At 36.1% G+C, this 24,123-nt stretch overlaps 1 protein-coding gene across 7 annotated transcripts in view; it reads right to left on the bottom strand.

The window, feature by feature from the left end:
• LOC126916656 (phosphatase and actin regulator 4B) overlaps positions 1-24,123 on the bottom strand; it is a 356,259-nt gene that overhangs the window by 238,607 nt on the left and 93,529 nt on the right. For all 7 annotated transcript variants that reach the window (XM_050722676.1, XM_050722675.1, XM_050722670.1 and 4 more), the window contains 3 exons: positions 16,586-16,750; positions 16,338-16,436; positions 14,214-14,552 (listed from right to left, as the gene is read on the bottom strand). In XM_050722676.1, coding sequence (XP_050578633.1) covers positions 14,214-14,552; positions 16,338-16,436; positions 16,586-16,750 — 603 coding nt within the window. The remainder of the gene's footprint in view (positions 1-14,213; positions 14,553-16,337; positions 16,437-16,585; positions 16,751-24,123) is intronic.

Genomic DNA, 24,123 nt, shown 5'->3' on the forward strand with positions numbered 1-24,123 from the left:
ACGAGAACCCAGATTTTTTTTATTGATTTTTCTGTTTCCTCCCTTCCTCCATTTTTTTGGTCGTTTTGTACAAATCGGGAAATGTAACTTGAATAGATTGCGTGAAACATTTTTGACGGATTTCAGACATCGATCATGGGATACAGGTAATCCTTTGTAATCGAATTTTGGTCTGCTTGTGAGAAACAAATTTACCTACAGATGAATGTGGATTATTATACTGATTACGGTTATAAATGAAATGTTTAATAGCGTGTAATAATATTATAGAAGAACCTATAACACTATAGAAATATAAGAGATAGAAATAAAATTCTTGGATTATTCGTTACAAACCTAATAGTGGTTAATGGAATATTCTTTTAGAAACGTAGATATCTGTTTCTGATTTATTTTCTTCTTCCTACGTATTCTGGTAACATTCTTTCCAAGAGAAAGACATTTGTTTTAGCTATTCATATAAGAAGACACGTATATCATTTGACAATCGAATTATATGAATCTCGTAAAAGATACTCCTTCTCAATTCATTTAAATAATTTTTACGATTTAATTATCCCTGTTCCAAAATATGTGCAAATTAAAAATTCATAAACGCATTTACTCGCAGTACTCAAATCGAACTTCGTAACTAATTCTTCGAAACGCGAACATTACTTAAAAAAATATTTTAATCTACGAAACCCGTCTACCACCTTCAATAAAATTACTTTCTCCCGATTTTCATTTTCCGGTAAATAACATCAGTCTTCTTATTTCATTCAAGTTTTCCAGCAATATACAGTAGTCTGTCCATTATATCTCCATTCATATAAGCCAACTGCTGAAGGTAGAAAAGGGATTTTCCGAAAGCTATCCAGAAAGCCCGCTAAAAATCTGCATTGAATGACATTTCCAGAGAATCCCCTATTCAAGCGATATTACTTCAGAGGCCGGGCGAGTCGCGTTCATTCGAGACCACTCGTTATCTTCAAATCTGATTATCTTCATAAATCATGAAAAACCGCTTTTCGCCGTGGATTCGCGATAATTTTATCAAATTTCTTGGAGAAGGTGAGGCGTGGCCCGTGCTCCATGGAGTTGCTAGTCACCGTAAAAAACACGTTTTATAAGCGTTCCCTGAAATATCGCCAACTGTAGCCGACACGGAGACCCGCGATAAAACGTGGAAATCCAATGGGAGTCGCCGTGTTCCCATGGGACGCCGAACTTCGGCGGATAACCGCGCGCCGTTGGAGCCTTGAATCGATTCCATTTTGGTCACCTAGAAACGCTTTTCTGCAGCAATGAGTAACACGGCTCGGGTCCAGCAGGTCGTAATTTGACGAATTTCAACCAGGAAAGTCGACAACCGCAGGCCGGCTATGTGCTTGTTAGTTTTGTCGAGTAATCGGTAACGGCGATCTCGACTTTCGTCGAGAAAATCGTGAAATAAGGACGATTAAAATCAGGTTTGAGGATTTCAGATGAAAGCGACAATTAAGACTAAGGATTTGCATTACGGGTTAGGTGATTTCTAGTATGTAATTATGAATGAGCTGCGGCTTTTCTCGCATTCATGAACAATTTTACGCTCTCAGGTGTGTTTTTTGAATTGAAGGAAATTTTGTTTGATCGATTATTAATATTAGTAGGAATACGTCTTGTCATAATGGAACTTGAGCTTCGCAGGTTTGAGCTATGAGACGAGGGGACTTGCGACGTTTACTTGTCACGTAATATACTGGCCACGAATTTTCGCGTGTGTGTAATAATATAAAGTTAACAGACATGTTACACATTCTTTTCAAAGAGATGTGGAGTAAGTCGAAGCACTACCCTGAATAATTCAGAAACAAAGGGACGTAATGTTGAAAAACGCTTTCCCAGCCTCGCATATTTTTTTTATCGGTACTTAATAAATAATTCTTTTGTAATTTTTCACATTCTTTTCTAATAAACTATTTTTCTAATAAACTTGCTCGAGTCGTGTCATATTTTAGATACACGGGCATACAAAGTTATACGACAAACGTTAATGGATTTTCCATTATAACTGATTAATCGATTTTCGATAGTATCAAAACCATGATTGAACTGATAACCTGGATTTTGTTCGAAAGCACTAGAAATTTTATCCGTCAATTTTTCTGATTTCCTTTTTTCTTTCTAACTCGAAAATTCAAGATAAAAATCGCGCGACCCGTGAACAATGATATCCAGAGATATCCACTCCAGAGTGAAGAGCTTCTGTAACCTGAATCGCGAGACAACAAATCGATGTTGTTGCGTTACTTATGGTTTGAAATTTGTTCCGTTGTTTTAGTAGAATCGTTACTCGGTACTCGAGGAGGAAACTAGAATTTATCGCAGTTCTTAAAGAAAAATATAAAAGAATTTATAGAGAATTTTAACTCTTGACAGTAAGTTTAAAATTCCTACAATATTCGTAATTAATTCTAACAATCTAATGTTTAATATTAAAGCGCGAATAATTGCAGAGAATTTACATAATATTAACCATAATTCACTATACGACTAGCAAGGTAGAACGGAATTTTTCCTCGATTTTAATTGCATTTCTCTGTAACTAATGACTTCTCAATGAAACAAGTTTACCCATTAGCAACAGTGAGAGTTTATATAAATTAATTTTCTTTTCTTAATGAATATAATGGTCTACTACTTTCTAATGCTGAAACACAAACTTCCTTACGTCTATTATCAAATAACCAATGAAACATAATATAAAATTAAGATGATATAACACAAATGTTTTATAATGCTCACTAAGCGCAGGATCCTATTTTATAAAAAATAGCACTAAACTGACCTACATTACTACAATTTTCGACTCTAGAATTTTATGTTAAATTATTCTCTTAAATATTACAAACATTTCCGATTGTTGGAAGAAGCGTAAAATTGAGTCACAAAGTCTAAGGAATTAGTAAAAAGGATTAAGGACAAATCAAACGCAGAAAATTGAAAATCTACCAGGTTTCAGTTAAACCTCTGCTATCACCATTTCCTGTGGCGAAATTCAACGTTTTCGCGTCTGATGTACTCGACAAGATGTACGACATGAGCGATCAGAAGGACAATGTTCCAGCGTACCATCAGAAATGACAATATAGCGCGGTCACTGGCCACGTTAACGACTCGTCCCACGAAATTTCTCCATTAAAATGAATGCGCAAAGTCCCCGACACAATGCTTGTGTATACGAAATACCGTAGAGAACTTCATGAAAGCCAAGTTCACGGGGAAACCCCGCAAAATCTGGTCAAATTTGCCAGCCAGAGCGGCAGGAAAGGACAATAATACGGTGTACCCGTAATCTCTCTAAATGCTGCTATGTTGCATTCATTAATTCTCGGCTTTGAGGCGAACGTTGTTTATCTTTGTAAATAGATTAGTTTGTTCTTCCCTTGGATATTGGAGTTTGGCATACAGAAGAGGAAGAATTATTTTAGTTTAGATTTGATAACTCGTGATATTGAATGACTGTCGTTGTGTAAGTTATAGTTTCTGTGAAGGAAGTCTCTTTAGAATTGCAGTTATTTTGTTATCCATTTTTTAGTTAATTATATGTGATGATAATGACACAAAGGAAGAAATATTTATGGGCATAAATCCTTTGGAAAGATTTTTCAAACGATATAATTAGATCATTCAGACGCCACATTGATCGATATAAATCATATGAATCGGAGAAATACAGAGAAATAATAATGTTACTAATTTTCAAATTATCTTTTTGTCTTTTATTAGGTACTAGAGTTAAACATTTTTCGTGCATAGTGTGTTAGAACATAAATTCGGGCAATTTTTGTAAATATATGCTTTATACGTGTGAGATATTCTTCTTCTCTTGTAAAAATAAAAAATAATAAACGACTACTATTAAAAATTAAATTTAAAAGATAATATGTTTTACGTTTAAACTAGCTATAAACGAATGGGAAAAAGCAACAATATCTCGTAAAAGATAATTATGTAGTAACACACATTTTAGAACCTAATAACAAGTACGTTAAATTACCTAACTACTTATGAACCAAATTGCATAATACATTTTTCATATTCTTTAAAATAAGAATTTGTATATTAAAAATCTCGTATAGAAAATTGAAAAAATTTTGCGTCTCCTTCGTTTTAAAAAAATATTTTAATGTAAAATAGCAAAATAAAATAAAATCTTAATCGTAGAAAATTAAACGACCTTGAACGAATATTAATAGTAAGCCTAACAATTGTCCATAGAAAGTGAACTCATAGTGTCTCTTACTATTAATTTATCAAGTTATTCATATCCTCCAGGACTTGCTAGGAGAAATATACGTCTCTGAACGTCTGGCAAACGCGATATATATATTTTATCAACCAGCGTTGCTCTATCGATTCAGTCGTTGCAACGAGCACCGTATGCTGAAAGCTAAACTGAAAAATATTTCACTGCGCTTGGTAGTTTTAAGATAGTTTTATGTGCCTGGCTCGGTAATTGATATCGTGCCTGATAACATTGAAACAGGTGACTAGCAGGAGAATTGAGGCAACTTTTGCATTTAGCTGTTGGTCTCGCGGACTGAATATCAAAAAGGTGAATATCAAAAAGGTAACGTTCTATGTTTCTTCAGTCATAAACTGGGAATTTCTGGACGTCTACCTTTCCTCCTTTTATTATACTTATATTAGATTATTCTTATATTATTAAATTAATATTTCTGGTGTCACCTGTTCTTTAACAACAGGTATAATAAAAATATACGATTAATATAAAAATAATATAAGAAATAAATATAATATAGTTTTATTTTATATAGTTATTAATAATACAGTTATAGTTAACTTAGTTTTTTATTTAGGATATACCCATTAGCTTTTAAATTTTCATTCTATTTCACTTAAAATTCATTTACTCGTTAATTTACTGTTCATCCCACTTAAAATTCATTTATTTCCCAATTTACTTTTTATTTCGTTTTCTTTTTAATTACTTCATAATCTTCGCGACGTAATATTTTTCCCAGGTAGGACACCACAGATCGTCTCTATATACTATCTTCTCTAATTAAAAGCGTAATCAACTTCCACTTTCTCTCCGATTTTTCCTGTCACCGCAAAACTGCAATTTCCTCTAAGAAAGGAACATAGACGTAAAATACCACAAAAACCAAACTTCCAACTTTCCCATAACAATCACACGAACTGCCTTCGCACGTATCAAAAATCCGCGTCATTTCTCGAAACTACATCAACAGCCAACCGTAGCGACGTAAAATATCAGCTCTGTGAAATTATTCTCGTTCATCATCGCTACTTTTGAGACAGCTGCAAGCAGCCCAAAGAGGGTTGAACAACTCCCCGCAACAACAAAGTCTAAATGAAAAGCAAAAAACGCCGCCAGTGTATTGACAAATACAACGCTTGCAGCGCGCGAAATTCAAGAGATCGTACATTCGAGTTCAATTAAACAGGGGTGAATTCATCGATGTACTACGAAGGGTCGGTTGTCTCAGACGGCCGAGCTAATTATTTAAATTATTCACTGGAATAAAAATCCAGACGAAAAGTCCACCCGAATCCCTTCAATTGGATTTGTCTCTGTTAATTTGTACTTTCATAGCCGTACAAGTTTTTAATGGAGAGATTCAGCTAACAAGTTTAAGCGTTGATGTCGTTCTTGGGAAGATTACAAAAAGATCGCGGATATTTATGCAAATTCATTTTCTTATGCGCACGAGTATAACAGTAGAACCTAGTTAGAGATTTGTTCTAATTATCAAACGTTGTAACAGCTACTATACTTCGGATATTTCATGTAGTTTTGGATATTAGTTTCGATATTTCCCATAAACGTACAAAAATGCACAGTCTAACTACGAGCTACGATCCGTTGAATTTTCTTTTAAATATCAATTACAGAAAGATACATCGACTTTTTTTACGCAACAAACTGTGAATTTTGAGATTTTTAAAAATATTTAATGTCGTTTCTAGGAAGATTCCGATGCTATTATAAGGAAAATCGTAAGGCAATACTTTCCAGGTTTTTTTAAAATGTCAAATACCATTCGTAGTAACATTTCGATCTTACTATAAGGTGTACATTACAAGTAATAATTTTTGCAAAATAAGTAACAAAGTGATTGGTGCACGAAAGAGATCTCTTTATCTGGCTGGGTTACGTATTCAAAATTATTCACTGAAAAGTATCGGAATATACGAGTATGTAGAGTCATGGGTTCGATCGCGCTCGTGCGACCGATCAAACGAAAATTCCTCTCGAATCCCCCACTCCGGTTTAAATTTCGCCGCTAGTTCGACGTCGACGACGACGACGACGATGCCCGTAAGGTTTCACTACAGGCCTGCGTCAATATCGACCCGGCTTCTCTCTCGTCATGCACCCTTTCCTCCTCCACCCTCCTACGCGAGGAGGCCCCGTTGCACGTACGCGCGAGAGAAAACAACGAGTGCCGCCGCGCTGAAATATGCACGTCGGCGACTAGCCCGAGTGCGCGGTACGCATGCTCTTTTGTTACATTGAATTTCGGATAGCGTTTTTATCGTTGTTCCGGAAAAATATGTTTCGATGTGGATTAAGGATGGCGGCAGTGGCGAAGAGATCTTGAATTTTCTGGTTAATTGAAGTGGATGAAACGATGTTTGAAGATTGTTAAGGATTGATCCATTTGTATTGTGAGGCTTCGGGGGATGGATTATATCTGAAGTGTTTTTTTATCGAATTCCGAGGAATGATGGTTTGAATGTTAAATTCACGAGAGCTGAATTCATGAGAGACGAGGAGGAATACAAATTGGGATGGTGGTTCTTAAATATCTCAGTGCTTTATAAAAGAATGAGAATGAATGTTTGATTTAGGAAATAATTATTTAAAGCTATCGCATCTTTTATGTGAAGCGGTGTATTGTATTGAACGCCGAGAAATGGTAGTTTGAGTATTGGATTTTGTAAGTATAGAAGGAATAATATACGAGGTGGAATTATTAATTTAAAGACAATAAATTTATGAACCGTAAATTTTGTCTGTAATAGAGATATTTTCATTAATGCACTAAACGTATTAATTAAATTTTTATATCAGACTTACTTTATCTTTATTAGAGTGTTATATTTACTTTTCATTATTTAGTACTCATTATATGATATTTCTATTATCTATACAAATAATGTATTTTGATTTCACTTTATGAAAAATTGCTCCGTGCTACTTCAAAATGTGTCATTATATGTTATATCAAAAAGGAAATTAAAGATCCTTTTAAGACGATATATGTGTAGATCAATATGAAAATATATGGAAATATGAAATATGACGCATGATAAATTTATGATTGTAAAACTTCAATTCATTATAGTCTGTATGACTGATTTATAGATGTGTGGATTAAAGACTGAAACTCGGAGAACGAGAGCAAACTATAAGTAGAAGTGGGACATGTATGGTCAGACACACTTTAGTAGCACCTTATACAAGCTTATTGTTAAAACCTTATATAAATTATTCTATTCATGTTACGTCGAGAATGTGTAATTTAAAATATTTCCTATATTACATAAAGAATTTTTGCTGAATATTGCTTTTTCTAAATTAGCAAAACATCTAATCAAATTTGATTATGTTCAAGTAATTTACAGACCTGCTCGGATATGATTCGCAAGAGACACATATAAGAAACCAGTGAGTAAATTTCATATTACGATTAACTGCCTTGTGCTTGTTTCTCAGTTGTCGTTTGATTTGCATTTCTTTTTTTCGTCATGAAAATTTACAAACGTTGCGCGATAACACAGTATTGTTAAATGTAATAAATACAATTTTAAATTTAATATCCACGCGATATACGTGCATGATATTTACAAATAAGTATATATTCAAAACCAAAAATAGAAGAAAATACCATTAATTTGAACGATAAACAACGGAAAATCAGGGAAATTGGTATCATTCACTGAGCATCGATGAAAATTACGTCAATACAAGTTTCTCCATATTTATCTTCCAATTCCACGCTCTAATGAGTTTGCCATTCACATTTCCCCCGGGAACGTTAGTTAAAAGAAAACAAGGACAAAACCTTGGTCAAAGAAGGGAGATGCAAACAAACGAGGATAATCTTCCGTAAAAACATTACTCCTCTGAACGTTTCTTTAAACATCGATAAACTTCAACGAACTTCTAATTAAATCAGGAAAATAATTCTTATAGAATTTTGCATGGAGCAATTTGTGGATTTTCAATTGGAATACGGTGAGGCAGTGACTGAATAGCCTAATTAGAAGATTCGCATAATTTCCCCGACGAAATCTGCATAACTATCCCTCCAACTACCGAAATCTCCCTCGCGATCTTCCCTCAGATAACACAAACATTCAATTGCACGGAATAACAAATGTCTTCTTCAAACAGCCATCCCGAACGACGCAATAAACGTCCCATCCCTTAACGTTCAGCGGTTAGCAAAGTGTCACCCCATTCCTCTGTCTCCACCCTCCACTGGATTCGAACGATCTCCTTAACCCGGAGACCTACCAACAACAATGCCTTCATCAGGTCTCGTTAATGGTGACCCTGATATTCTCTGTTGCCAAATTCTCCCTTATACCAACGATTCATCACCAGAAAGGTCTACGAGGATAGGGGTGGTAACGCGAACAGTTTTCGACTTCAGGAGAGTTTTTTTGCAGTCCTTTGAAGTGATGGCGTGATGCTTTTCGTGCTCCTTTTCATTTGTCACCGCGTGATGCTCTCGCTGTTGAAATTCAGTTTGGGACCTTGGGAGAGGGTGGTTGGCTTTAGGGTAATTTGTTAGATAGACTGGCGGAGAAAGGTGAGTTACTAGCTTTTCTATGTTGTCCATGAATTTGATGTTGTCGTGCGGTTAAAAGATTGAGGTACCGTAGTGAGAACAAGGTGGAGTAAGGTAATTGCAAGAAGAAGAATGAAAGGTAATTGCAAGAAGAAGAATGAAAGGTAATTGCAAATGAGCAGTAGCTGTATGGTGAAGTTGATTGAGATCGTAATAGGTTTTTGTTGACTTGCAGGAATACTTTTAATGAAGGAACCATTCCATTTTTAATAGTTCCTGGAACCTTCACTCTTTATTCTAATTAATACGATTCTTGATAAATCAAATAAAATAATAAGTAATAATAGGGTTTGGTATTGTTACGTGGTTGAGAGATTGATGAGCATTGAACCTGGTATAATCAACGATAACCGTAGTCATGTTAAAATATATGATATAAACATGAACTCACTATCCCAAGGAATAAAAGTTACCGAAACCGCGACCTGCTGAAAACCACCCCTTGCTTCCCGCTAACGACAACTCGATCTTTAGAATTTTAAGATCTCATCATTGAAATTTAGAAAGGCGCAGTTATCTAACAAGATCGCGTCTTCATCTCATTTTTCGATCCTTTTGGACTACACGGTCTCCTTAAATGCACGAAAGAGCTGAAAAACCGAAGAATAAAAATAAACAGGAAGGATATCCAAAAGGAAGAGAGAGAGAGAGAGAGAGAGAGAGAGAGAGAGAGAGAGAGAGAGAGAGAGGAAGAGAGAGAGAGAGAGAGAGGAAACGGCTGGTAGGCTCTTCAGTTCGTAATGTACGCAGAGAAGCGTATCGATCGTCGTTGCCTCCCATGGTTCTTGCCACGAGACAGACAAAGAGCTACGCTAACCCAGCCTCCACAGTCTGCACGACGTTTTATCCTCTGTTTGCACCCTTTTCCATCCTACAGCTTCCATCACTGCCGCTTAATTCACCCCACCCTCTACTTCTCTTTCACCTAAACCTCTCTCTACCCTCGAGGTTTCTTCGTCTTTTCCGTGTTTAGCTAGGTAGCGGATCCAAGGGTCTACCTGAAATATTTCTATGGCATCGGATCGATGGAGCAGTGACGAGATCCGACGAATTTTGGCAGTCTATCGGGGCACAGGATGTAATTTCCCTCTTGGTACTTGGGATAATTGGAAGAACTTTTTGGCTCTGGCTTTTGTTTGTTGTTTAAGAAGAGGTTGGTTTAATACGAGATGTTTTATTTTGTCAGAATTGTATATTTGGGTTGATTGTGATTTCGGTTGTTTAATAGCAAACTTTTTATTAAGATGAGGGAATTTTTAAATTTTGACTTGACTACAGCTTGAAAAGACTCATACAATTTTTTACTCCTAATAACTTTTTTTAGTCCGCAGAACTTTTAAATTTTGATCTCACTGTAACTTTGGGAGATGACTGGTATGAAAACTTTTACTCATGGCGATTTTCTTGAATTTTAGCCTGATTCTTGTTTCTGAGAAAGCTAATTAATATATGAAAACTGCTGTTCAAGTGGAAGAATTCTTTAGCTTTGTTAGCTTAATCATAAAACCGCCTAAGAGCATAGTTTGTTTCGTATTTGGAAAGAGAAGCTTATTCCTTAGACACGAGATTTAGTTCATACGCTGGCGTTCATCAAAGTAACCACAAAAACTAAAAAAGAAATCTGAAGCTAGTGGCGTACAGTTCTCAAAGAGAAGATTCTCTTTCCCAGCTTGGCCGCGACATTAACGACTCACCGGAAAGCCAGTGAATATTCCTCGCCGGAAGCAGCTGCTGCAGGAAGTGTATTATTCGCGTGTAACGCGCTTGCGAGTAAATTGTTCCGCGTAGTCTGTGCGCTTAAAAACGCGATTACGCTCAGTATTTTGCCATCTTGCATGCAAATTTGACTCTTCCTAGGGGTCAATATTATTGACAATCATATTGATCGTGCACGGTCAAAGTCCAATACTCTTTTATTAGTTCGGTGCATATTATGAAATTAAATTGTAACTGCGCACAAAAGTTACATACATTTAATCAAAATAATTTTCATATATTTTTTTCCTCGTCAGTAATGTATTATATTTTAAATTCATAATTTCATTGCTGGAAATCTGAGCATGATTCTTGTTGAAATTTTGTTTACACTAACGAGATAATATTAAATAAATCTTGAACGCAGAGTGAATTTCGCATTAACAGTGATCGTAACTCAGAATGTTATTCCAAGAGTAAATGTAAATTTATCGAACTGAATGACAACATTATAATATTTTTGTATAAGTTAGACATCCCGTTATATCAACTTGACATTCTAATGTGATGTTCTTACAAAGTTATACGATTCAAAGCATTCAGATTCGTTTTTCCTAAAATCGTGATTTCTAAATTATGTCACTGCAGCAAGCGAGCGAACATGTATTGTCAATAACAATGGCCGTGTGAAGTTTCAAAAAGATTAAAATGAATCGTCAATATTATTGATCGTGTGCTCCTTTTGTCGTTTAGATTTCACAGCCAGAGCATATCTGAAGGCACTTCTTTAAACAAACAGCGAGATGGAGGCGTCGAGTTATACCGGTAAAACGCGTCAAGTAAATTCACGAATCGCAACAGGTTGCTAACCGACAAAAGGACTCGCGAGACATGCCACGAAATCTCAAGAAATCTTGAAAAGTGGTTGGAAAATTGAGGTTTGAGAATCGAATAGTCTGGACGATATTGCGTTACCAGTTCGCATGATAAATGTGCTTTTACGGTTTCCCTTTAAACCGCGGCGGAAACACGATAGGTTTGTTTGGCCGATGGTCAGATATGGAGCACGAAAAAGGGGTGAAAGATTGGGGATTGTTTCTTGAGCCCGGCAGATTTGTGAACTCGATACGACGCAAAGGGATCAGGTGTCGTTCGTGGAAAGATTTCGATTCTGTCGTGGGGTGGATTGTAAAATACGGTTTTTGGAGTTTTCCAGAATGTTGGACATTCGTTCTCATCTTTGTCTTCATATGCAGTGGCTACAAAAAATATTTCTTTCTCTTATCCTGATTTTCAAATGAAGCATTTTTTTTTATAGTAATTGCTACATTTCATTTTTACAGTATCAACTTTTTGTAGTCGTATGAAGGTATTACTAAGTAATACAAAATTTAATATACTACTTGAACTTAATTAATTAGTACATAAATGCTATGATAAATACAATGGCGTACCAATACTTTTAATTAAAATACTGTTAATTAAAAATTTAAAACATGTCTGCGGTTGTACCGACACCGATTTTTCTGCTGATTTTATCATTAAAGCAAAATTAATGCCACAGACTTTAACGAAGAAAATATTTTGAAGCAGTAAAATTGAAAACTAGTTTGTCTTTAATACGTTTCCATAATACATATATATATATATATATATATATATAATCACTAATCACCAAAGAGAATTGTGCAACCTAATAATCTTGCATCCTTGTGAAGGATGGACACGTCTGACATCTGGTATTAATTGAATAGGCATGATTAAACGTTGTCAAAGTTATTATTATTGCGCGACTCAGTTGGACGAGGCGGAGATTCCATGAGATATTTAAGCGATCGTCATGCAGCACGACATACCACGATTGTACTTGGTAGCCCATTAATGCCGCCTCTAGCACGTGATTCCTGGTAATTAGGTCAACGCCGTACTCGCGCCATTGTGCGTGTTCGCATTAGATACCATGGGGACGAGGCTATAATTTCCCTGGCCTTTTTTGCAACCACTTCAACTCTCCTACACGTTAAGAAATTTTAATTTCAAGATAAACGTCGATGAGACGACAATTCACACAGATATTTCACCTCATAATTGAAGAAGACGAGTTAATACGTCACTGTGATTGCTAATCTCCTATTGAGAAACCTTGTATCTCCTGACGAGTCGTTTTATTTCTGCTAACGATAAATTATGTCGATATAAACGGAATAAATTGTTCTAATGGAAATTGATTTGCCTTTATCAAATTTTAATTTGGTGTTTACAGAAGATTTCGATTAAGAAATGACTTAATTAACAGAAATTGGAACTCTGATTTGATAAGATAGAAGATTTATTTTTAGAATGCATCGTAGCATTAAAGAGAGTTTTGCTACGGTAGAATCTTAGACTATTATTATGAACCAGGATAGTGAATTATAATTTTAAACTTCTTGATTTCTAAGAATTTTGTTCGTTAAAATGAAATTCATTTTCTGGATAGAAAATTCCTAAAATTCTTTAATAGTATATCTGATCTACATGTCTCTTTATCACCTGTTGAATTAAACCTAATCTTCTATGTCCTTTTAAATCATACACACCCCTTTAAGCAACAATTTCCCCCTTCAATTCCCAAGCGGCTCCTAACCAACCCCAGTATCTTCCACCGCGATCCTAACACACCCAAAATCCTGCAGTAACATCGCCAACCCTAACCTACCGCATAAAATCATCACGAAGTTTCTAGAGCCAATCAAACCTCTCGTCAAACCAAATATCAAACACCACTATTGATCATATTTGACCGTAAGACCCTTAATCCAGTAGTAAAGTCAATGGAAACGATATAATCCGCTCAGAAAATCGGTCGGATGTTAAAATTTACATATTTTGAAAATCGAAGTAACTAATTTCAGATATTTTAACAAGCATAAGTACTTAGCCTTCGAAAGACTTAGGATGTGTTTTCTGATGATTATTTACGTCAAAGCAATCAAATATACCATAGATACTTGAGACTAGTTATATTCTTCTTTAAATGTTTCGTTTTCATCATCTTTGTTATATATTATGAATTTCAATTGTATAACTTATAATCAAACTAATGGATTTTTATGCATTTTTATATTACTATGAACAGAACTAAAGAAACGGAATCTAAATAGAAATTTATTTCACCTACCAAGTATTATAATAAATATTCTATTTTGGATATTTTACATGTTTTCGCATATTACATAAATTATATGCATTTGTAGCATCAAATCTCCCATAAATGCGTAAAAATCCCTAGTCTAATTACAATCGCAGACAAAAATAATTGGATAGTCAAATTAGTTACTGAATAGTTTATATACCATATAGAAGATACATACATATATATAATACATGGAATACATAAGGATATATAATATAATAAATAAAAGTTAAGTATATAACTGTAGTAAGTATCAAATCCATTACACGTCCATTTATTTTTTGCCCACGACTACGTCTAAACGAAGTTCTACTATACGTTCGTATAGCTGAATTCCAATCTATACATCTCATACATCGCAATTCCAACTCCCACAAGAAAAGATGCAGCGCACACCTTCCCATACTATATATCTCCATGAAATTCGAGTATTTTGCGTTCGGATCATATCGATATTTGCATCTTACCTTGCGTGCTGCCGTTGGGCTGACCTGGCTGTGGTATCCCTGGATAAAGGGGCGAGGGATGCGGCGAGAGTTGATTGCTGGGCGGTCCTGTAGAATGCGGATTGGCAGTCGTAGGGGTCGGCGTGGCCGATGCTACTTGCTGGGATTGTTGGGATTGCTGCACGGTACCGGCTGACGTGGGTGTTGCTGCAGGGGTGCCACCACCACCGACGCCACCGGTACCAATACCCCCAGCGGCTGGTTGCTGCTGTTGCGGCTGTTGTTGCTGCTGTTGCTGCTGCTGGGGAGTCTGTTGCGGCGTTGGCGGCTTCTGACCGTCGGGAGAGTCGCCGGCCGTTTCTGGAAACGAGCAACGAGAACGATTAGCAGGAAATATTAATGAACACGGCGGGATGTCTGAAACAGTCTGTACGCACGTTTCAGCTGGTTTAAGCGAATGGTTTTCGGGCAATGGTTCGTACTGGGAATGGATGGTTTCTGACGATGCGATTTGAAGAGGAGGATTGAAATCGATGGCGAGCGTGTTCAATTATTTCGGTGTACTATCGTTTGGAGCTATTTCGGCCTGCAACCGTTTGGAAGTGTTTTGCCGTTTACTTTTGAGAATGTGATGAAGAGATCGATTGGAGATTGGCTCCAACAAGAGTGAAGTTTTCAGAGTTGAAAGAGGAATTTCGGATGTTTGCCACATTGATGTGTGTTTAAGGTTGATGGATGTATATTTAATGTTTAAGTTAGTACAGTGAAAAGGAAAGGATAATATAGAGGTAATTTAGTACGGTACAGGAAACGACAAAAATTACGACAGAATCGAAATTGATACGTGGAATGTATGTAATAAACTTAAATTTCTGACAGAAGCTTGTCTTATCATTTTTGTCGGTAAGAAGGTCCGTATCATTATCGTCTTATGATAAAATAATCGTTCCACTTTGAAACTCATCTCTGCTCTTTCATGAATTTTAAAAGATGGGTCCGAAAATTGCGTCTATCAGAAAACCTAAAGGCAATTACTTCTTTTATCCTCAGTATTGATTCGAGCACACCATACAATAAACATTACGCATTTGCGCAATTAAAAAATATATGAACAGAGAGAAGAAATATATGAAGGCAATCTGCAGAAAATATAAAACAACCACGATAGCTATCCAAAATTGATCACGTTTCTATAAAACGAAGGTAGACGCACCACATGTCCGACGGTTCCGGAAATTGAGCCCATGTCTGGGTGATAACAAGCGCGGAACCTAATTACGTCCTTTAGCGTTTCGTCTTGCCATTCGCGTCTCGTTCCCACCCGCAAATCATGGGCCCTTATTTCCTGATCAGCCGGAGGCTGGACAATTTCCACGGGACATACGGTCCTGTACTCGTACATTCCCGAATTTGTTCACGACGAATAAAACTCTATCCCACAGAGATCACATCCCCCAAAGTGACTCGAAACTTGAAACTTTAGCGATATTTGATGGTTGTTTCGAATTTGATAACATTCGTGCGCGTAGATACTGGTTTTATGATTTCATAGAGTTGGTTTATGGTAGTTCACGATAGTTGAAGTTCGTACAGATAAGAGAATTTGGGGTTGAAGAGAAACTTGAGATAAGTGAACGTAGTCTATGGCTGAGGGGAAACATACATATGTTATTCTGAAAGCTTGGTATGTTAGTACGTTCGTGAACGATGGCCATGGCTGTTAGGTCGATTTACTCGAAATTCAGAACAAGCTTTAAATAACTGGAGATACTCAGAGATAATTTAATTATAGATATTAGGTCGTTACATATAAAATGTCATCTTGTTTAAAATTTGAAAGTAACAGATGGATATTGTATTTTTAAGGTTTGACCAATTGTTATGTGATTCGATTTTCTCCAATTTTTACAAAATAACAATTACCTCTTCAAGGATATTCGTGGGTACATGGATGTTTAATTTTTGTTTAAATAAAACACGAAGGTATGCAAGTTCGATCACAAGATGGAAATTTGAATTTAAATTGTATCATCGTAAGGAACAATCGCACGAATGAAATATGGGGCAGTTCAATTTCCTCTCGAGCATCGACATTTCAGGTTTTCCTATAAAATCTCTGACATACGGTAAAAGCGGGAAACTTACCATTTTCCGGAAACGACGTGGACCTTATAACGGGCAACAGGATTCCTTTCTGTACCAACTCGTCTCTGCTAGCTCGTACAGAGATTTTCCTCTCGAGCGCTGCAATCGTGAAGAACAACCCCTAGTTAATATCCTGGTTTATCGATAAATCGCCACTAGGTCATTTAGTGTATCAAATGATATCCTTGAATTATTTTTCAGTCTATCATTTCACATTTTTTAATATTCATTATTAAAAATATACTCACACAATGAGGCAGCTTCGAATTTATCCGATTTCTTTTTCCGTTTCCACTTCCACGGTTTAAAGAGTCTACCGAGGGCTGAAAATTTGCTTTTCCTCTCAAGGGGTGGTGTTCTTGCCCCCGAGCCCAAACTGTTCGTCCGTAATGCCGCCCCATTTTGCTTTTTCGCTGTAACAGACAGATATATTTACATATAGAAACTGTTTCCAGTTGCATAAAATGTTAGAAGTATTATTAATAAACTGCGAATGTTCATTTTAATCTCATGTAATTGAACAAACAGAATATAAATAGAGATTTGCTTCACCTACTAGATATTATTACGAATATTTTGACATATTTTTGTATGTTGTGTACATTTTTATGCTTTTAGAATCACTATACACGCATGAACCCGTCGTGTAATTATTAAAAATATATTTTATTAATGAAAAAATGCTAAAGGTAGCTGTATAAGAATCTTATCGTAGAAGGATTATGCTACAAAATAATGTAGTGACTGAAATCAAAACGATTGTCGGTAAAATAAAAGGGTGCAACTTCATCGACTGTTGCATTCCACTCGTGTTATCGACTTGGGATATGATTGCCGTGTTTCCACGATTTTCCAGGAAAACGTAAACCAGGAATTTCTACGTTACCGACAAGGGATGAAACATCCCCTAGAAAGTGTATTTACCACAATCGCACTAGCGAATCGATGATAGCTTTAACGAAACAATTCGAGGAAATATCGTTATCGTTCGTCGGAACACTTGGTTTCTAACGAATTTACACATAAAATGATTATTTTACGAACAAATATTAAGGAAAGTATAATTAAACTGATTTATATACAATAAAAAAAAAAGAAAAAGAAACAAATAGGATTCATTCATATATTGAAGATATAACATTTCCTACTTACTTCTACCTTGGAACTTAAAGGAAGTTCCAAAAAGTAGACAAGACGATGACTCGACAATAAAAGGTTCATATTAAAATACTTCCGCTTGTCTTTACCTTGAAAAGAATATAAGATGAACTCAGTCTTCTGCTAAAACTTCTTAAAGATTGTTCTACCAAGCTTTATTGCCCCCCGCCCTTTCCGTAGTTTTTAAGAAGGAAGATCTGTGGGCGGTGGACAAAAGGATGTAAAGCACGTAACGTACGATGATAATACGATGAAAGACGACTTCCATTTCCTTCGGAAGTAAAACTTATTTTCCAGGATTATTGTACCTCTCGAGGTATGACACTGTTTACAAATGTTGGGCAAATATTCGCAGAGAATTGTACTGAGCGTGGCCAGCTCTCTTCCTCTATCTCACTCTCTCTCACACACACACACATGGTTCTGTTCCTCTTAACTCATTGTTAGACGGCCATGTCGATGTCACCATAAAATCAATACCCGACATCGTAGCCCCATAGATATTTAATGGCTATGGTTTTCCATAAAAAAAGACAATATCGTTTGGAAAATATGATCAAATAAATTTTTCAGTTGTATTCGGGAAAGGTTGGATAATAAAAATCTGTGAAAAATGGAATTGAAGAGATCCTGAATAGGAAGATATTTCTAATAATTAGTTTCTAGAATTAGTAAGGAAGGCTTGATATTAATATTCATGAAATATGATATATTGCAATCTCCGTAACCGCTTCGTATATTTAGAATTGTAAAACTTTAGAACTATTCCGCTCTAGTAACCGCCAATTGATCTCGTAATAACATCCTCTGTTAACAACTAATTAATTCGTATAGTAATTAATACGTTGAAATTACGATGACTGTTAAAACATTTCGGGTCTTCCATGCGCTACAAGCTTAAAAATTCTTTGGATTTCATAAAGATTACATTACAACGTAATCGTTGGGGATAAAATACGCGGTAGATTAAGCGTGTAATAAATGTCAAATGACAGTAATTTCGGAACCAATTCTATTTACTACGTCGTAATATGCAAAATATTTATCGCCAGCTCTCAAATAATTAAAATATACGAGCTTTCTACGATATTCGAAATAATCCACCTTAATGCAGAGCAATTTTATCAATTCGAAATTTGTCGATTTCATATCTACATCTTCTTCCTAAAAGCTATTATCCTCATTTTAAAATATATCCGGTTCTGCTACATATTGCACTAACCTAACGCTACAACGTCACAATGTTACTTAATGCTCAGCTGTTTAAGAAAATTTAAATACCACGCCATTCTACTTTAACCGCACAATCCAACATCATAAACGTCGCCTCAAAGAACTTTGTCCACGATGCAATGAAACCAGCTCTCAAAGGAGAAACTACTCCGATATCCTGCTTGTAATACATAGATTTTTGTGAATGTCGGACGTCCATTAATTAATATTTGTTAGAACATCTCGAGCACGAAAACTAAATATAACATAAACCATGTGAGGAACAACTGAAACAACATAAGAGGAATCGTCATGGAAAGAAAATTTCTGGAAACCCCCAGAGAGGAATAATGGACGATAACGTGCGGTAGGGCAGTTTCGTCGAGATCGACGATTATTATCGGTCCTGAACGTCCCTCAGGGATACTTCTGGTCGGCAGATCTTCTATGGTGGATTCTTAGTACGCGGGGACGAATTTGGTTAGCTTATCGCATCGTATGGTCGTACTCAGTCCCCGAGCGTCTAGTTTGGGAGCAATTAGACGGAGTGACGAAGGTCGATCGGTTTTGCTATTGACGACGTCTGTTAAAGGGAAATTTTGGGATAGTTGATATTCCAAAGAGATTACCAATTATTTTAACACGAAGGAATTGTTCTAACATGTATATCCGTATGGTATGATCACCCACTTGCATGATTTTATTAATTGCTCAAATTAACAACTTATAATCCATCGTTCTGATGAGTTTGATATTTTTGGTTGAAATAGAAAGAAGTTAAAATAGGAAGCCGTTGATGGCGTAGCGGCTTTTAGCGTCATGGTTGTTTTATATAAGATAATAATAGTTCTATGATATAATGTAAGCATGAAAGTATAATAGATAGGGTTGCTGCTATCGATGAAATAGATACCAACGAAGTTTTCAATTATGAAGAACGTGTACCATGTGAAGTGAATAATATCAGTGTTATAAAATGATAGAGAAAAATGTACAAGGCCAATTCCCACCCCCTTTCGCAGATACTATAATAAAAGTTTCTGCGATAAAGTATCTGGAAAATGTTTGCATTCACGCACACAATACCATAACATTGTTCATTAAGTGTATTTTATTGGAAGTTGTATTCTTCTGGAGGTAGATAAATGCAATTTATGGCATTTAAATATATAAGAAACTGTTGTCGTTTGTTTAAAATTGTAAAATATAGAAGATTCTTATGCGTTATTCATATAGAGCAAAAATTGATATCGATATTCCAAGAGACGCCAACTTTGCCGTCAATCGATGTTTTCATTATTCCTCTTAGCGTCTAGCTCGCAGAAAAATACATAAAATCGACATAAAAACGATACATAAAATGGTCGTCGGTTTGTTATCGAAGAGCTTAATTACAGCATTCTAAGAGATTTTATCAATTTCTTAAATTCTATCGTAATTGAAATACAATATTTAATCCTCAATCAAAACTCTAATGTTATATTTGGTACATTCGTGATCGGTTTTATCAAAACTTTAAGATCGAGGGTCAATTTCAAGACAAAGATAAAAATTTACGAAGTTGAATCTTAAGTGCCACATTATTACAATATTAAAAATTCCCAATATTTCGTCGATACTTCTTACGAAACACGTGCGACATATCAACAACAATTTTCTAAATTTTCACTAACTGAGAAACACGTATCCTTTAGATTAATAAAAAAAAAGTTAATAAAATTCTCTCACCCACACCAAAAGCGGGTTTCGATCTTCTCAGAAACAAATTCTCATAGATGGCAGGATGGCAGAATGTAATCTGGTTGCTTCTTGTTCGACGGACAATGCGAGGGCGGAAGTGTAAGGGATCAAAGGAAGAAAAATCTGTCGGATCTTCCGGCGTTTCAATAAGAAGCGACACGGTTCGAAAAATGGCAAGTTCGATTTCTGGAGGTCGAGACTTTTCTCTCGGGATAGGAGTAGACTCAATGCCATCAGAAATGGCTTAGTGGCGTCGAAGCTGTTGGCACGAGATTCGAGGAGAAGGCATTCCTTGGCAACGATCGTGGCTGAAAATTACTCGAAGAACGCTCGATCGATCGGGCATGCGATATCCGTTTCGATCAGCTCCGCGTTGATCGAACCACGTGGATGGCTCGGCTTCGAGAGAACTCGATCTTTTGAATATTTTTCGTGTCACGTGGACGAGTTCAAAGAGCAAATGTCGAGAGAAAACAGAGAAATTGGATAATAAAAAACGCGACAGTGACTCGGAAAGTTATTGATTTATCAATTACAATATAATCGTTACGGTAGCGATTTTTAATTTCGTTTATCGATCTGTGAAACACTATAATCTCGTAATTTAAGAAAATCGTATATGTGTTTGTAATTCGTAATTTGTACAAAAGTTAGTGCAATGTACTGCAAAATAAATCTTTCCGTGGAAATTCAGATTGCTTCGATAAGAAAGTTGGTTCACCGATTACAATGCCTTGCGGAAGTATTCATACACTTGTCGACAACTTTTACGAATATATTATGTGTGTTGTGTAAAGTATTGTGAAATTTCGTTAACATCGTAATGATACCTAACTACCCGGCAATATATTGGCAAAATTTTTAGCCATCCTAAAATCTTATATAGAAGTTATAAGATATTTAGTACAAGTATGTGTATATTTCACAAAGATCACAAGAGTTCAAACAGCCTGTCATCCACGATATTAATAAATCTCATACTTAGTATTCATTAAGATTCTTTTTCGCATTTATTACATACTTTACGTAACTATTCATGCTTTATACTATTCTTTTACTGAATACATATGCTTGCAATAGATATCTTGTATAAATCTTATATAAATCTTGCATAAATAAATTATTCCAATATAATCATGATAATCGCGTTTGATAATAGCGCTGATAAAATTACAAAATATTTTACGTAACGCTTACAATATACACCTGAAAGTTTCGTCTGGTAAATATACGAATATACTCACTTTTGTGAGTTACACAGTATGTCATTTTTAAAAGTCGATTGTATTAATTAATTGTACTTGAAATTAATCACGTCCCGTTATTTGATGTAATCGAACACTCTTGTCTTGGAATTTGTTTAAAATCATTTACAGTTATAATACTACACAGATACCATGGCAATTGAGGAATAAAAGACGATCTACCACCTACATCATCTTCCCTTGTACAATACCAAGTTGCCCAACCACGAGTAGCTTAAGCAATTACCAAACATTAATCTTGATCCTGGAATTCCATTAATCTCCAACTATATCGACGATTCACGTGCAAAGCGTGTCGTCTCGCGTAGAATATATCGGTGTCTCGCGGGCCGAAGTGGAATAATTGACGCGACAAAGCGTTTCCGGTGCCTAGGAGGCCTATTCACGCGCGTCAAAGGCCGTCGAGAGTCGTTGCACCGATGTGCATCGTCTACCGTTCGCGGACAATGGCAATATTAACGCGACGATGGAGTGCAGTTTCCTATTGTTCGAGATCGCGATGCATCTTACTGCGAGTCCGCCCATTATCGTGGCAAGACGTGGTAAAAAGGGGAAGACAAATCGGCAGCAACTGTCGTTCCCATAGCGCATCGTCAAAAGTGATATTTTCGCGCTAACATTATTTTTCCATTTTCTTCTTTTTCTTCTATTTGTTCGATCTATCTTTTATTTACATCCGTAGTAAAATTTAGAGCAGAGAACGATTGCTATAATATTATATATTGATAAAAAATAAGACGGAGAAAACGATGACACGATCCGTTGGTTTAGTCTATGTGCGGGATTTACGTCAATTGCGAATCGAATGATCTGTACAAATAAGGATGTCGAGTGTGTGGTGTTATTCAGATTGAAATGACTCATGTTCTCACAAATATATCGTTATCTTGAAAATAGCCTGATTGATCGTCCTAAAGAATTAATTAAACTAAGAAATTATAGAAATTTGATTAAACATGATTGTATGTATTATGTTTAATTTGATAAACGATAAACTACGACAATGTTTATCGAATTTGTTCTCCTTTATGTTACTCGTGTCTTGATTTTAATATGTTTTAATAACAAAGCCACATCGTGTGCAATTAACTCCATAAATTGAAGAAGCTTCAGGAGTCACATTGATCAACTCGATATATCAAAGAGCAAAAAAAAACTGATGTTGCGAACACTATTTCTTAAATGTATCCTGGAATTTCCGTATATAGATTTATGGAAATGAGCATTTGTTTCTTAAGAATTGCATATTAATCGTGTACTCGAGTATTGAAACTAAGAAGCTAATAAAATTTGAATTTGATCAATTTGATTTCTGAGATCGTATAATAGGATCGTATAATTCTCTTCATTACCAAACAACGTTAACAAAACCTCGGCTATAGGCGAGACACGTAATACACCAAAATCTTCAGAAAGAAAAGGATCTTCCATACACCCTTCCATCAAAGTAGAGTCATAAAAATTATCCTTAAATCCTGAAATTCCACCAGGTTATGACCCAACCACTTAGCCACCCACACCATCACAAGATTATCTACTTACACAGTTCGCCATCCTGAAAACATTATAATCCCTAAGCTCCGCCATTAAAAGTTGCTCGAAACAGCTATTCTCCTCGAACAAGCCATTGTTTAAGTATCCTCGAGGCGGGCAATAGAATTCTTGAACGCGTTATCGAATCACACGACAATTTAATTCTCGCAACGGCACGTGTGCGTCTCGTAGGCATCGAATGTGGTCGATATCGATCGATAATGAACTACCGCCACTCGATACGTACGCAAGATGTGTCTATACGCGTGTACGTGTGTGTAACCGCGCAGGGTACGACGCTTCGTAATTCTCGGGTCAGAGTGGTTAATATGCAAATGGAAGCGGCGACCACCGACCCGCATAGATACTTGCGGTCGTTTAATCTGGCCAAACCGAAGGGATTCAACGAAATCCGCCTTCATAAACGCATTTCCGCCACGGGAATTCCGCTTCATCGTGTAAACAAACCGAATCCTTATTAGTACGCGGTCCCACGGACAAATCGAGGGTCGCTCGTTGCGGATACACGATTTTATACTGGGGATCGTTTTTTGCTAACCGGAGGATGTTCGGTTCGATCGAGCATCAAAGAAGGGTAGATGAAGTGCAAGTATGAGACTAATCGAATGAATAATTGATAAGTGTCGCTGGTTTTCGAGTGTTTGGTGAAGTTGAAGTATAGATCAAAGTACAGGTCCTGGATATTTTGGTGTCGATTTTATACAGTTTCGATCGTGCATCACGAAAAGTGGATGAAGTACGTACAAATGCAAAGAGCAATCGGTTCAATAATTGATACGTGTAACTGGTTCTTTTCGGTCTGCTTGAAACTAAAGTATAGATTTAAGTACAAATCTAGGGTAGTTTGGAATGGATAC

This window comes from Bombus affinis, chromosome 5 (genome assembly GCF_024516045.1).
Source record: "Bombus affinis isolate iyBomAffi1 chromosome 5, iyBomAffi1.2, whole genome shotgun sequence".
Taxonomy (NCBI): Eukaryota; Metazoa; Arthropoda; class Insecta; order Hymenoptera; family Apidae; genus Bombus; species Bombus affinis.